Consider the following 16,310-nt stretch of genomic DNA (forward strand, 5'->3'; position numbering starts at 1 on the left):
TAAAGTAAACATTCTGTAAAATACAGTGCAAAGTAGCAATTTTCAATTTATTTAAACTATTAGTAGTCAGTAACAAGAAAGCCATATTAATTGCTACTTTGCACTGTATTTTACAGAATTTTTACTTTAAACCTCATTATCCAATTTTGACTTACACCACTTTTGCTCTGAACGGCTCATTTACTAACTGATTTTAATGTAATTATTAAAAATATTTTTTTAGGAGTCAATTTTTAAAAGTTAGATATCAATGCGAAATAGCTGTATTAAAAATCTAAAAAAATGCCTACTAGGTGCACTTAAGTATTCTTAATAATTCCAGAAAAAAATCACAATGGGATCTCTAATAGATCAATGGAAATTTAATTACTTACAAAACAATGTAGCATGCCAGTGCAGCAGCAGTGAATGGGAAGCATTGACCACGGGCTAAGAGGTTTATCAGCTCTGGATGATTCAGTGGATGTTGCAACATTACACCCAGTACAGATCAAGTCACACTAGGAGACACTGCTAACTTACACTTGTATTCACTTATGATATCTTCAAATATTTGTACATTGTGCTTTTTAAACGTCTGTTTTCATTCACACTACACTTTAAATTTTCACTCCCATACCTTCTTTCTCGAAAGAAAATTGTTTTACTAAAGCTTCAGTTTTTTACAACGGAATGAAAGAATGTAATTTTAATGTACCAGTTATTGGTTTTAGTTTGTGATATCTGGCCTGCAAATTTTCAGTGTGGTTTCTGTGCTTATTCAGGGGACAAAACATAAATGACATGTTAGAAATGTTTTTTTTGTGCCCAATCAAACAGTTATTTTGGTAGTGTTATAGGATCTTGTGTAGGCTGGCTCTCGCAACAAGTCTTTTAACAGTTCTTCCAATGCCATCACATGGACCTTCACCATGCGACATTGCAAAGAAGTGCCATTCAGCACTAATTCCATAATTGTCTTCATGTAAGTAGATATTTTTAAAATTCCTTTTGTTTTTGTATTGTGAACTTGATCCACCGGAAAAGTATCATTAAATTCTTGCTTTAAGAAATTGATTGTTTTGGATTGAAAAAAGTGAAAGGAATGTGTCATGTTTCATGCTTTCTGAAATGATAACAATACTTTTGTGACGAATTTCTGTACCTTCTTTGAAATATACTACGAAAGGATGTATTGTGGCTTGGCATTTGTTCCAATGCACACCTTGTACTGAATCTTGTAATACAAAAGAATAATTATCAGAAAAGTCTGCAATAATTATGTAATTTTCAGGTTGTACAGTTTCTTTGCATTCTGTCAAAAATAAAATATGGCTGACTTTTGAGTGGATGACGATGCATCTACATTAAAAATTTTACTTGGTAGGGAGCCTTTTACTTTTTGAAACTTCTCACTGGGGTATCGTTTTTGTTGTAGTTTTCTTTTCTTGATAGGGAATTCTACTGACATCAAACCTTTGTTTAATTCTTTAATATTACTGATTTCTAGCACTGTATCCATAGAACTGCTAGAAGAACTGGGATAATCACTTTCTCTGTCCACACTACATTCATTTGATTCATGTTTATTAATATCTCAAGAACTACCGGTTTCACATATAATTTCACCTGACCTATCCGGAAGTTGATAAGATTTTTTTATGGCACGAATCACATATTCGCACATTCAAAGACTCTGCTAAATTGAGCTTTATCAATAAATCGCAACTTACGCATCTTAGTGTACTTTTCTTTTTAAAATCATAATTACGAAGGTCAAACGGATTTAAACACTTTTTATATATTACACGATCTTTACCATCACTCATGGTGTAGAAGTCATGTCACTCCATGAAATTCAAACCCTGACTGATTATTTTTCTCTTCTATATTTTGTCAAATGACTTTATTGTCAAACGCCTGGCATTAGAAAACAACAACATGTTTTACCTCCGACCATCTGTTTACTGTCACGAAATTTACTGCCTTACCCAGCCTTGCTATCGTTAGTTAACATTTTGCTATTTAGTACAGTATAAACATACAGCACTGTAAAGGGCTCCCCCTCTTAGCTGAGCTGACAATAATAAAATAACTTTAGATAAGATATTTGCTGTTCCTTAAGGTAATAATCATTTGATGAATGAATGCACTTGTTGCGTAGTGTGGCGAAATCAGTTATTATATGTAATGGGGACTTCATAAAACTTTCTGCGTGGAGCCTTCTACCTACATGCCTCCAGAAAATAAATTGTTGCAAATGTATGTATGCAGATCCTACATTTTTAAATGCAATAGTATTATCTTTACATAATACATCAGGGAACAAGTTTATATTTTTTTTCAGATTTTTAACTAGGCTATTTAATGTAGTAATTTTGCTTTGAAAAGAATTATTAAAAAATTAGGCCAAATTTTTATTTGTGATAGGCCTAAAGTAATAAAAAGTGTTGTATTTAGTCTTTCAAATGCGCCAAAGCCCAAATCTCAATTATATGTAGACACAGAATTCCAAGTGAGCTTGTGTAACAGTGTGCGCATAATTTGTGTAATTTCAAATAGTCATAACTACACAAATAATTAATTGTGGAAATAAAACAATACAGGTCTCCTTATCTGATGTCTGGAATTCATGAAAAAAATTCGACCATTTACGAAAAAGTCGTGTTTTGTTGCTGTGTGATTTGACGTGGAATGACTCAAATGTTACTCTATATATGCTATAATTAATAATTATGAAATAAAAGAAAGCCACCAAAGTGTAAAATTCACATGGACAAACCATTTATTAAATATACAAACAGCAATTACAGTATTTTCTTTCTGTCCTTGCCAATACAATTCGTATCTTAGTCATTATCTTCTTCTTCTTCATCCTCCTGGCTATTAATCTGCAACATGAGAAACAGTCATCATTGTACTTGTAGCCTTAAGTCAGACAGTATGCATTACAAAAACATTTCTCAACTGAGACATGCAATGCAAAAGAAATGCACGTCCTATTTTACATTGTCAACTGTACATAAAAATGACGCTCATGGGAGCAAATGATAACGATTCAGAGTAGATTCCTAGCTGTTCATCTGTACAAAATAAGAAACTTACAAACAAAAGAATGCACTCTGTGCAGATTACAAGACATAAAATGGACCAGATGCATCAAACCTACAAAATAATTTCATCAAAAAATCGAAATAGACTTTATTGGGAGCAAAAAACAAAATGGTTAAATGTATCCAAATTTGAGCCATTGGAAACCAACCAACCAATCTTTAATTGTCTTGAGACAATAACAATAGGTACACATAATAATTTAAGTAATTAAATTAAGAACAGACTCCAATTTGCAAATGAGGTTTACGACTTTATTGAAAACAGTGAAGAGCAAGACAGTTTCAAGGAAATTCAAATTATACTTCTTTTTTGCCTTTCTGGGGAGGGCCCTAAGGCTTGCACCACAGTCTGAGGTTTATTGTGTCGACCTCTTTATTGCATATTGTGCAAATTCCCCACACAATTTTTTTGTTTGTTTTTTTTTTTAATATCGTAATTATGAAGTAATTTCTTGGATTTCTATCAATTTCGTGGATATATCACACTTAATTTTGGACTTCTGTTAAGGGATTTGCATTTTCCTTGCATAAAATTAAGTTTTTAACACATTTCGCGTATATAGTTAATAACAAAAAATCACACCCCTAGCAATATGAGGTAGATATTAAAGTGTGTGTAAATAAACTTAACCTTTCAACAGCTCGAAACATGTCTTAACTGATATTTTCTATCACACTGATGTGAATTATAATTCAGAACTGAGAAATGCAGTCTAAGTTGTTATATTTTGGTTTGACAAAATGAGGATTGCTATATTTATATTAGCTTCAAGGCTAGTGCTTATCTTGCCAACCAAGAATGGCACAGACATTGAGTTTGGACAGTTATCTTCAATACAAATAGGTCTATCTTATGACATCAAAAAAAGTTCTATATGTAATAAAGTTTGTGTGTGTAAAGAAAAAAAATTAAAGAATTGACTACAGCGAGCTAGCACAGTCATTAACTAGGCAACACTGCAATGATATCAGTGAATGATAGCAGAATAGTGGCCGTGTCTAGCACATGTTTATATTTGTTCTGTGTTCACTATAACTTAGCACTTAACATTATTTTGCAAATTAAAATTGTGAACATGTTTGACAGCTTATCTTCATAACGAAGCTGTTTAAATTATTCTCCTTGTGCTTTGACAAAGATGTCGTAATGAAGATTTATTCACATGCTGCTACTGTCTGCAAAATGTTGGCTATATCTTCTCTTATGTTATTTTGCAGTTCATCAAATTTTCGGGGATTTGATTTATACATTCTGCCTTTTAAAGTTCCCACAAATAAAAATTACAAGTATTAGGTCAGGGAATCAAGTGGGCAACAACCAATTACTCAGACCACAGTGCAGAAAACAAGATGGCGGCCATCTTAGGGCAAACATTAATTAGCTTATTTGATTCAATTTTTTCAGTAATGCAATAACAATTCTGACTGTCACACTTTAAAATCTTATTTAAAATTTAAAATAAAATTAAATCTACTTCACAAAATGCTAGGTACACACTACCGATGAAGTAAATAAGCTTTAATTAAATAAACACACAACATGGAAATCAAATCTGAATTAAGGCTACTAACTAAAACATGCAATTTGTACTATTTATTCTACTAATTTTATCCCAACTACAGAAAGAGAATGAAACAATTCGATGTGAAATATCTGCTAGATGGATTAGATTTATTTGCTACTGAGCTTCAGCTCATTATGTTCAGTCATCTTTGTCCCTACTTCACACCTTTTTCTTTCTTGGTTGTGAAATTCACGGGCAAGCTCTTTGAAACATTCTTTTCATTTGACAATTTCATATAATTATTAGTAACAATGTTGGTTGGACAATACTTTAACATTTTTTTTTAATTACTGTTTTCAGTAGCACACCATATTTGCACACATCATCCAAATTGCAAATAGAATTTTCACTTAATTCAACTCCTAAGGTCATTACTGCATCTCTGATTTTCTAGCTTCAGAAAGTGTGATTTATATGTGCTGCGAATCAGAACTTGAAAGAGTTTATACACATCACAAAACAAAGTAGTCAAGATCGAAGAGGGACACTTTAATTCTCCATGATTTAACTGCTTGAAATATGAAAGAAATTCCTCACTCTCACACTGCAACAAAACTTCCTCTTCAGACTGCAACACTTTTACTTTTTCTAAAATTTTCAAGCACTTTACTGTCAGTATAGCTGGCAAAAAAAAAAAAAAAAAAAAAAAAAAAAAAAAAAAAAAAAAAAAAAAAACCTCCATATCCTCATTGGTAATTGGAATATAAGCTCTCTCTTCTAAAGCAGGTTCTAACTTATATAAATTTTCATTTATTTTCTCTTTAATGTTGGAATTTATTTCCACTGCAAAATCACTTAATCACCAAGCTTTGTAGATTTCACCTAGAACTTTGGATCTTTTCTCGAATTCAAGAATTTGCTCAACAGAAACATTGTATTTACAACCACGTAGTCTTCTACACACTCCAAATCTGCTTTCTAAACCATTTGTCTGCAATTTTGCTATAAGGATGTAGGACCAGTTATACTTAACAAAAATATATTTACATAACTGAACTGTTGTGGTAAGTGTGCAGATAAAAAGAATGTATGTTTCATTAGTCAATTTTCCACTACCAAATGTCAATATAATTATTTAGACTTTCAAGGAAGAGAAGCTTTGAGTAGTTGGAATCAATGATTGGGTTAGTATCATTTTTTTTGTATGTGCCTTTCATAGGATGTTGCACATTACAAACTGTCCACCACTTTATGATTAATTTTAGGAACTGGATAGTGTCCTCAGAAATATCGATGTCCTGACTTTTCAACATTTCTTGTGATATTACATTCTTAGAATAAAAAATACTGACTGCTAGGGAAACATTTTGCCTCTCAATAGTTGGATACAAGCTTTTCCAGATAAACTGAAAGCAAGTTTCAAGAGCTTGTTTTTCTGAATGAAATAGGCTCCTCAAGCCTGAAAATTTTACTTAATTAAGAGTACATTCACATTAAGCATTGCCTTAAATAACCTGACTATATCATTAATAACTACAAATGTATGTTCCATATCTGGTACTTTATACATTTCATTACTCCTGTTCAACCAGATTTCGTATACACTGTCAAATAGAAGAAACAGTGAATTTGAAGGATAATGTAGATTGAAATGTATAGTTTTAAAGTGCAACCACCATACAAGAGTTCATACATTTTTCTGTTTGTACTATGATTATCTGCAACGAAACTGACAACATTAAAGTCAAGTTCATTCATTACCTTCAATACGTCAGTTTCAGTAGTGTATCAGAACATACATTTTTCACTGGCAAGAGAGCTAATAGGCCTACATCTTTACAGCCAGAATGCAAAGATACCATGAAAACTTGCATTGTACCTGTTACATCAGTGTCTGAGCCATTCTCAGCTTCCTAATATCTTTCCTGCCTTGCATGACAATTTCGAATTAACATATACTTACTATTTTGTCACTATCATGCACCTTTTTCTCTTAAAAAGCTATTTGGGATTGTTAGAGCCCAGAATTTTAGGTGCTAAAAATTAAGGAGAACACTGAGTGCAGATGAAGATATGTGGTGCCTGTGAGGTGGGTTTTTTGTCCACAAAACAATGCTGTCTGATATGTATCCGTAATTTAGAAACAGCTTTTCCTCAGATGATTGATGAAGAATGAATGCATAATGTGTTTCAGCAAGTTCATACATCTGGCTTGATTGCATGTCTCGAAGCACAAGAAGAACAATTTCAACAGATTCTTTGAGAAGGTAAGCAATGTTAGGCATGTTCACAACTTTAATTTGCAAAATAATGGTACTAAGTTAGCTTTATACATTCATCTGATTTATGTGTGTGTCATGTTGGTCTGCCAACAGTGGATACTGACAGGCGAGCTGTGTGTGCCTGAGGCCATGATGACACAGAAAGTGAGCCTGCATAAAATGATGGCCCGTATTTAATAATAATAATTATTATTATTATTATTTATTTAATCTGGTATTTAGGGATGTTCATTAATCTGACAGTGCACTCAAGCTATATGCTAACTCTTATGATAAAATATCATCAATGAAAAAATCTTACCTATGCCTTGAATGGTTTTAAACAATTCCCTAAATACATTGTGCTCCACTTCAAACAGATAGGCCTAGTCTATATGAGTCATACTATTTCGTATGCAGTTTCTTTCACAAATTAATTAACATGTTAACATAATATAGTATATGTAAACCTTACCTGGAAGTATCTTAATTCATAGGTGTCCTTTCCACTCGCAACAACTCTAAGCCAATCACGAAGATTATTCTTCTTCAGGTATTTCTTAGTAAGGTACTTCAAATATCTGTTCAAAAAAATCACGTAAGCTTTTATAAATATGATATGATAGAAGCACATGGAATATGTGCAGAGTTGTATTAGGATATTATCGGAGTGGAAGTGGTATAACTGTGCAAATTTGAACAGCATGTTCCTTGGGTAGAATGCAAAAGCATGTATTCTACCCAAGAAATAAGCTGTTAAAATTTGCACAATTATACCACTTCCACCTTGTATTAATAATTGTTGAGGACAAAAAAATTCATTAAATGGCACCACACTATAAAATATAAAACAGCTAAAAAAATGAAATCAACTGTCAATAACAAACTACATCATTAACTTAAATTTACCAAAATTATTATCAGTGTAAAGTTGAGAAAAAAGGTAGGGAAAGAGCTTACTCTTTGGGACAGATGTGTTATTGTGCTCTCTATTAGAAACTTTTCTATATAGAAGAATTCTGCTGCAAACTTCTCCTGCCATCTCACTGTATAGGTACAACTTCTCTCTGAGCTAAATGCAAACATGATGTTGAGGGCTTCAATACCACTGAAGCAATGGCTACAAAGAAATGGATGCAGGTGGACTATGAACTCAGGCATGTAATAACGACATCTGCAGTTCATGGGTTTCATCATCAGATATGCATCACCAAACTGTAACACTCACCCAATGAAAACTGTATATGTGGGCTGTGTAATGAATGAGTCATTTTATGACATGTGCGAAGGAAATTGCCACTAGAGGGGGGGAGGGGGGAAGATTGTGAATGAGTCGTTCATGACGAACAAATCATTGTTTTGAATGAACGAAATCCAGTAAACGAAACAAAATGATTCTCTTCTGAATAAAAAATTCAATCATTCATCTTCTCGGTCGTCACTCGAATTGTTTTCTACAATGAATTTTGTGAAACAAGTTACTTCATCGCTCTGTCAGCTGGGTAAGAGATTCACTTTTGGTTGTAGGTGAGGGCATGGTGCTGAGAACAGTGAAACAAAGAAGTGATTCACTTTTGGTTGCGGGTGTGGACATTGAGATGAGGAAAGCGAAACAAAGCAGTACAACCGCACACTGTTGTGTTTGAGTCATCTGATGGCTCATAGAGGAACCTTGTTAAGATCAGCTGTGTTTATTAAATGTTACACTGAATAACAAAATAACACTTTCGGTGGATATCTTGGTATCCAACAAGCGTTCTAAGACAACTGGAACATGCTGATTCCGAATATGCAAACCATTTGTCTCTATTACCCACCGTTCTTGAGATATACGACATCAACCATTATGTTTAAGAACTCACAGACAGGAATTTCAGTAGAGCATTTATTGCTACACGGAGTAATAATGAACATCGCTTTAGCTAAGAAAATGATGGAAATGTGCCACATGGCACATAATTATAATAATAACATAGTTGAAGATAATACACGTGTAAAATACATATGTACATATATATAATATACTTCATTTGTGCTGAGCATTTGTCATGTCGCGCTCAAGCGTCCAGCAGTAGTCAGCCAACATCGCTGCACTTCCATCGACCCTGATAGCGTGACTCCATCACCGAGATGTCTTAATGAAGACGTTCATCATGTTCGTCGCTGACTAAATCTAGGTTCTCGGGGAAGAAATCAAGATGTGAGTCGAGGAGATGCATTTTGAGGGACGTGTTGCAACCTAGCTGTCTGTACGCACTGATGCACTTTTGCACAACATTCACATAGTCAGTCGATTTATTATTTGCAAGGAAATTGTCTACGACTGACTTCAATGCCACCCTTGCATCTCTTTGCGTATCATCCAGTAAGTCTTGGAAGTGGCTGTCAGCAATGATCTTCCTTATTTGTGGACCTATGAACACACCTTCTTTCATTTTCAGTAACTCAACTTCGGAAACTTGTTACACAGGTATCCAAAAGCATCTGAGTCATTGTCTAGTGCCTTCATGAAAGTCTTCGTGAGCTCCAGCTTTATATGAAGCCGCAGCATAATAACTTTGTCATGCTCAACCAACAGAACATGAAGGACGACTTTATTTCCTGTCTGCATTCTATCTCTGACTGGCCAGTTTTTCTTTATATAGCGGTTCTTTCTGTCTCCGCTGTCCCACACGCAGATGAATTAGCTGTACTTGGTGTACCCTGTCTGCATTCCCATGAGAATTGTGATAAATTTTAAATCACCACAGATACGCCAATTGTACTTGTGATAGCGTATTTTTTTAAGAAGTAGAAATATGGTTTCGTACGTCCCTTTCAGGTGTGTAGAATATGCAACCGATACTGAAGCATTTCTGTTTCCGTTGTGTAATAATACTGCCTTCAAACTTGTCCCATATGAGTCTATGAATAGTCGCCATGCTTCAATGCTGTGTTCCATCCCAAGACTTGACATAAAACCTTGAACGTCCGTGGAGTAGCAAATAGTGTCACTCATTGCAAAGAACTTCACAAGTTTTTTGTGTCTGTGCCGAAACTGTGAATTCGTTGTGCAAGGAAATTAAATTCTTTAAGACGTACCGAGCAGTTCAGCTTGACCTTTCGTTAGTGCCAGGTTCCGTATGAGTGTAACATTATTCATCAAATAAATATCTTCTCCAGGTTGGTAGTAATCAGAGTCTGAGTCGTTGGCAGGAGATGAAAGAGGACATTGTTCTTGTGTTTCTTCAGTAACTGTGTATTCTGCAGATGCTGTTGGTATTGGACAAGTGACGGGATCATATGGAATTGGTTTAGAAACTGAAGAAACGTCAGGTTACTTTACAGATGCACGAGTTTTGGAGGAGAAGTGACGTTTGCCAAACAGAAATAACAGTCTGTGATGTGGTTGCTTCATTCACGCCATATCATAGGAACTCCAAATACCAGATGGTTGATCTTCTTTTCCTTACTTAACCAACCGCGCAAGTTGCATACACAGGTCGAACAGATGAACTGTGGTGCCTACGACTTACTACTATCCACCTTCGAATCAAAGTATAGTTCATATGCTTTCTTCGCAAATGGCGTAAAAGTCTTCCGATGGGATTTGTCTATTACATAGCCGAACACGTAGCAAAACACTTCTGGTGAATTTCTACAACCTCTGGATGCCGTAATATCCACCGTCCACTGTCATTGTCAATGAAAATAAGTAAAAAAGATACAAATGAAAGATATTAATGCAACAGAACACAAACGAGGAAATTTTCAGCATTGCATTAAGAATAACGAAAAAGACAAAGAAATTCGACTGCGTTCCATGTAAAAATCAAATTTCGTCTGTAATTTCAAAACCTGACGTGATAGAGCAAAACGGTTTTCAGATTTGAAATCAGCATGAAAAACTGCATTAGAAACAGTAAACATCACTTCAGATATCTATCAGTGTTATAGGACGAAGATTAGAACTTGTTAATGCTACATTTGTATTTAAACAAAATAGTGATACAGAATTCGTACTTTATTAATGTTTTAAAATGGGTAGAAAATTGCTGTTTTCACAGTTAGCAACTTTTTTAATTAGTTTTACAGCCCAATCGAAATGGTTATTGAATCTTAATTTAATTTATATAGTCCAATGTATTCATATTTATACATCTTATTCATATGGGTATGACTGTTATTATTGCTTATCACGTGTTTAATATAAAATCTTTGCCCTAAATGGAATAAGAGAGAATCTCTAGCCATTTGAAATAAAAGTGTACCTGAAGTTTAATAACATCAAATTAGGACGGTGCCATTTAAGCCTACAGAAAAATGCAAAAACTGAACTTGTGAATACTGTAACACATGAAGGTACCATTTTAGAACATTTTCAGACACTGAAATATAACAAATCGGAAAAGGACGCACACACACACATTCACACCAATTTAAGTAGACCTTCCTGGATTTTTCAAAGGCAAACGAAAAAATAAAAAATAAAAACTCAATTGTTTTAAATCAATGTATTTCCCAGTGCCAACGTTAATACCACAGAGGACGACCATCTTCATTTCTTACCACGTCAATTTTCCACTTTCAGTCAATCAAGGTCTCTAGATATCGCTGTCAACTGTTATTTTAATGGAGGGACCTTATAGTATACTGCAATATGCTGTCATTTAGTGAGCAAAAAGTGAATGTGAAGCAAGTAGTAATGAATGAACGATATTGCTACTGGTATTGGATAAGCCGTGAATCACATGAACAAATCACTTTAGTGAATCATTACATTTGAATCTGTTCTTCCAAATGAATCAGACTTCCCATCTCTAATCACTACAATAATCCATTTTTGCATTGACATCATGCACGTGCTCTCGTGCAGTCGAGCCGTTCTTATTTTTGGCAGTGGATCACACGACAGTCTGGCCTGCTGACATGTTGCAATGGCTGTCATGAAGATTATGCAGGCGACATACCGCGTCACACTCATGGTGGATGTTACTGTGTTATGAAGTCTAACCTTATACTCTTACAAAGTTTTAATACATGTCCATTCCTAAACATCGAATGAAAACTATTTCGTACGATAAACAACTTTATTTGTAATATATACATCTTTCTATTGCTGACTGTGATTTAGAGGATAAATCCTAGTATCCCAGAACATAGAAGACTTACCATGCAACACTATACTTGACTTTTTCGACCATTTTAAAAAACGCTTTTTGTAAATACAGAAACAATATTAGAAGTTACCAAAACGCAGAAAGCTGCAAAAAATAATAAATTACCATTTTATGTGAATTAATAACTAACTTTTAAAACAATATAAACTGTATATTAAATAAAACATATTGGTATTAATATGATAAGCTATTACTACATGAAATAAATTACACTATACCCAGTACAGATCAAACTCACGTACAAACCACACACGAATCACTGAACTGAACTGTGAACTGAAGCACTGGTAATCCCGACTGTTCCACCTGGCTTTAGTTGAGGAGAATGGTCCAGTATTGGGGGGTAAGCATACGTGGCAAATACAGTCCATTGCTTGACTTTGATCTGCCAGTTCGAATGCACTGACACTAAAGAGCCTTGCTTACTGGTATTGTTTCAACTTAGAGGTGCTATCTAGATCACTTTAATCATTGCTGGTTCCTGCTGCTGCCATAAGAATATCGCCAACAACAACAACAACAACATCATCATCATCAATGCTGCTACTGGAACTGCTAGCTCCCTCTCCCAAATTGATGACAACCCCTTCAACTTGTTTCTCCATCACACATTCTTGCTCCAATGCTCTCTATATATTAGTGCACCTCAGCACATGTGTGGACTTCGGTCCTGCATTCATAGACATCTATGACGTAGTGCAGAGGGCGGCCACTAGAGGGAACCCAAGAATTGGAACTTAATCTGAGACAATTCTGTCCGACGCCAGGGTGGTATCCGGTGTGGCTTAGTGGATAAAGCATCAGCACGTAGAGCTGAAAACCTGGGTTCAAATCCCGGCGCCGGAGAGAATTTTTCTCCGTTCCATTACTCTTTTCACCAATGCTCTCTGATCCCTCGCGCACATTTATCTGGGGTCACTTGTGACGCAGCTTCAATACTTTGGCAGAAGTGAATGGTGGTAAAGTATTGTTTTTTCCTACAATTCCTTCAACTTGAGTCCAAATCAATTCTATTCCACTATACATACAATGATAGGGTGGCAGACGGACAACAGTATGTCCCACTTCTTGAGCAAGGTGAATTTTATATATCGGAGACTTGGGTTTATGTATTGTGACAGCGACGTGAGATTCGAACTCACGACCAGCGTCCCGCAAGAGAGAAGATCGCGCGGAGCACTTGGGATGGCGCGCGGCGGAGAGGGGAAAAGGGCCAACGCGGCGAGAGAGTGGAACGGGAGTGCGCGCGCATCTGGTGCTGGTAGAGAGGAGAGGGCTCGGGATTTTTCTGGAGTGCCATCTCTAGAGACGCGTGGAGCCTTCGAGGCTACGTCGCTGTTGCTATAAACTACGGACGCGAAGGAACGACAGCAGTTTTCCAGTTTGCAGTTTTCAGTTATTAAGTCAGTGAGTAAGCCAGAGCAAGCAAGCCAGACTTGTGTGCCGGAGTTCGACTCGAGTGTGCGTCCGCATCTGCATCAGCATCCGAAGGCCTGAGTTCGAGTGCAGTGGACCGCAGTTGGAGGGACCTGAGTTCGAGTGCAGTGGACCGCAGTTGGAGGGACCCGAGTTCGAGTACAGTGAACTGTCTCTGAAGGTCTGTGGTTCGAGATACTGTGAACTCGAGTGACTGAGATAGAAGAACTGTGAACTGAGAACTGGTAGTTCTGATTTGTAAATAGTGCTTTGTAAATATTAGTTAAGATTAACAGTACATTGTTGTTACTAATAAAACTCACATTGGTGTCAGAACCGGGACATTATCGACAATGGAGAACCTACAGCTGATCCTGCAAGCCATCGCAGAACTGAAAAACGACTTAAGTGCAGTAAAAGCAGAAATGAAAGACGACATGAACGACATGAACAAGCACATCAGTGAGGTCAAGAACGACATAAGTGAAGTGAAAGGCGACATAAGTGAAGTGAAAGGCGACATAAGTGAAGTGAAAACGGAGATGAAAGGCGACATAAGCGGAGTGAAAGGCGACATAAGCGGAGTGAAAGATGACGTCACTACGCAAATTGAAAGCGTTTCAGCCCACGTAGATGGAATTGTCGCCATCGTGAAAGACGAACTCAAAGCCGACCTTGACAACCTAAACAAGAATTTTACAACTATAAACGAGACAGTAACCGAATTGAGACAGGAGGTAGACCATTTCGACGGCAAAATCCGTGATCTCGAGCGTCGTCAAGAGCAGACGACCGAGTTGCTGGACAAGACGAGTGAGATGATAGATAAACACGCTGAGGAAAACAAGCACATTCTCGCGTTGGTGGATCGCCAGGCTAGAGAACATAAACAGATAGTTGCCGAGGAGGTTCGACGTGCCATGCAAGAAGCGGCCACAGAGTTGAGGACTCCATATAGTGCCCCTGCGGAACCATCGGCTTCAGCCAGACATCACAACGTCAAGACGCCGAAGTTCGACGGTACGACGTCTTGGGCGATATTCCGTCGCCAGTTCGAGGCCATCGCAGAGCACAATGGGTGGACGCCAGCAGAGAAAACTACTCAGCTGCTGGCCGCGCTTCAGGGACAGGCGTCGGAGATTCTTCACAGTGTTCCAGAAGACGGGACAGCCGCTGAGATAATGGCGGCCCTGGAGGGACGTTATGGTGACCATCAACTTGCTGCAGCATTTAGGACCCAACTAAAAACGAGGGTCCAACAGTCAGGCGAGTCCCTGCAAGAATTCGCGATGGCGGTGGAACAACTGGCCCATAAGGCGCTCAGGGGCCTACCTAATGACTACATCGCTGGAGAGGCGGCCTACACCTTCGGCAGCGGAGTTCGAGACCCGGAAATAAAGCAACAGCTACTCTTGGCAGAGCATCGCACCATCAATGCAGCTCTGGCGGCGGCCCTCAGGATGGAGGCAGCCAAGTTGACGGCGAACGTCTCGGCATCGCACCGGATTAGGAGCGTCGCGGCGGCCGACGTCGAGGAACGTCAACCGAAATCACCCGAGCGACGAAGACGAGGAGTGCCCACCTGCTGGTCCTGCGGCAAGCCTGGACACCTGAGGAGGGACTGTGACCGATCTGGTCACAAACAGGAAAACTAAAAGGGGCCGATGCGATGAGGGGCACGTCGGCGCCGTCATCACCATCCCCTCGGCTGATCTTGAAGACGGTTAACAGAAGATGCGACGATGGGCTGATTGCTGACGGATGGATAAGAGGCCGCCCATGCAGAGTACTGGTAGACACCGGGGCGTCGCTCACTATCGCCAGACCAGAAGTCGTGCGTGGACTACCTGGGAGGACGCCGCTGCGCCGGTATGAGCTACGTACTGCCTCAGGCGAGAACCTGCCCATCCAAAAAGAGGTTTTCCTGGACTTGACCTTGGGAAAGAGGAGACTGGAGATGTGGGTGTTCGTCGCCAACATCACTGAAGACGTCATCCTGGGACTCGACGCCATGCGGATCTTCGATGCAACGGTGGACGTCCGGCGCCGTATCCTCCGTTTTGGTCAGGATGAAGTGTTCCTGAGGGACGTCGAAGACCAACCCATGGCCGGCAGACTCACCTTGGAGAATCAAGTGACAATCCCAGCAGGCTGCGAGATGGTGGTGACGGCAAGACTGGACGGACAACCTAAGAGAAACCTGCTCCTCGATTCGCAAACAACTCCGATAGATGGGGTCTATGTGGCCAGATCCCTACTCCCGAATCAGAAGGTGGTACCGGTGAGGGTCCTGAATGTCACCAATCGGGACAAGGAGGTGCCTAGTGGAACTGTACTAGGTAACGTCGAGCCGGTGGTGTCTGTGACGTTGCTGGCAGAAAACGAGGAGTGTCACCGACCACGTCCAGATCTAGACCCATCACTGAAAGAGCTGGCTCGAGAATTGCCGGCGAATTTAAGCAAAAGAGAAAGAAGACAAGTCCACGATCTACTGACAGAGTTTCAGGACGTGTTCAGTCTGTCTGAAAACGACTACGGGAGAACGGAGAAAGTTCAGCACCGCATTGACACCGGAAATGCTCGCCCAATCAGACAACCTCCTCGACGCGTCCCTCTAGCTAAACAGAGGGAGATTGACAGCCAACTGGAGGGCATGAAAGCAAGAGGGGTCATCGAGGAATCCGACAGCCCTTGGTCATCACCTGTAGTGCTGGTGAAGAAGAAGAATGGGGACCTGCGTTTCTGCGTGGACTACAGAAGACTGAATGACGTCACCAGGAAAGACTGCTTTCCCCTCCCACGAATTGACGACACCTTGGACACCCTGGCCGGAGCAGAGTGGTTCTCGACGTTGGATCTCAAGTCAGGATACTGGCA

General features: G+C 38.5%; 1 protein-coding gene across 2 annotated transcripts in view; it reads right to left on the minus strand.

Annotated features, from left to right (window-relative positions):
• Positions 1–2,741: 2,741 nt before the first annotated feature.
• LOC138711867 (large ribosomal subunit protein eL22-like) overlaps positions 2,742–16,310 on the minus strand; it is a 42,713-nt gene continuing 29,144 nt past the window's right edge. For both annotated transcript variants that reach the window (XM_069843120.1, XM_069843121.1), the window contains exons 4-5: positions 7,334–7,439; positions 2,742–2,870 (exon numbers count right to left, since the gene is read on the minus strand). In XM_069843120.1, the coding sequence (XP_069699221.1) occupies positions 2,829–2,870; positions 7,334–7,439 (148 nt within the window). In that variant the 3' untranslated portion in view covers positions 2,742–2,828. The remainder of the gene's footprint in view (positions 2,871–7,333; positions 7,440–16,310) is intronic.

Source organism: Periplaneta americana, chromosome 13 (genome assembly GCF_040183065.1).
Source record: "Periplaneta americana isolate PAMFEO1 chromosome 13, P.americana_PAMFEO1_priV1, whole genome shotgun sequence".
Classification (NCBI taxonomy): domain Eukaryota; kingdom Metazoa; phylum Arthropoda; class Insecta; order Blattodea; family Blattidae; genus Periplaneta; species Periplaneta americana.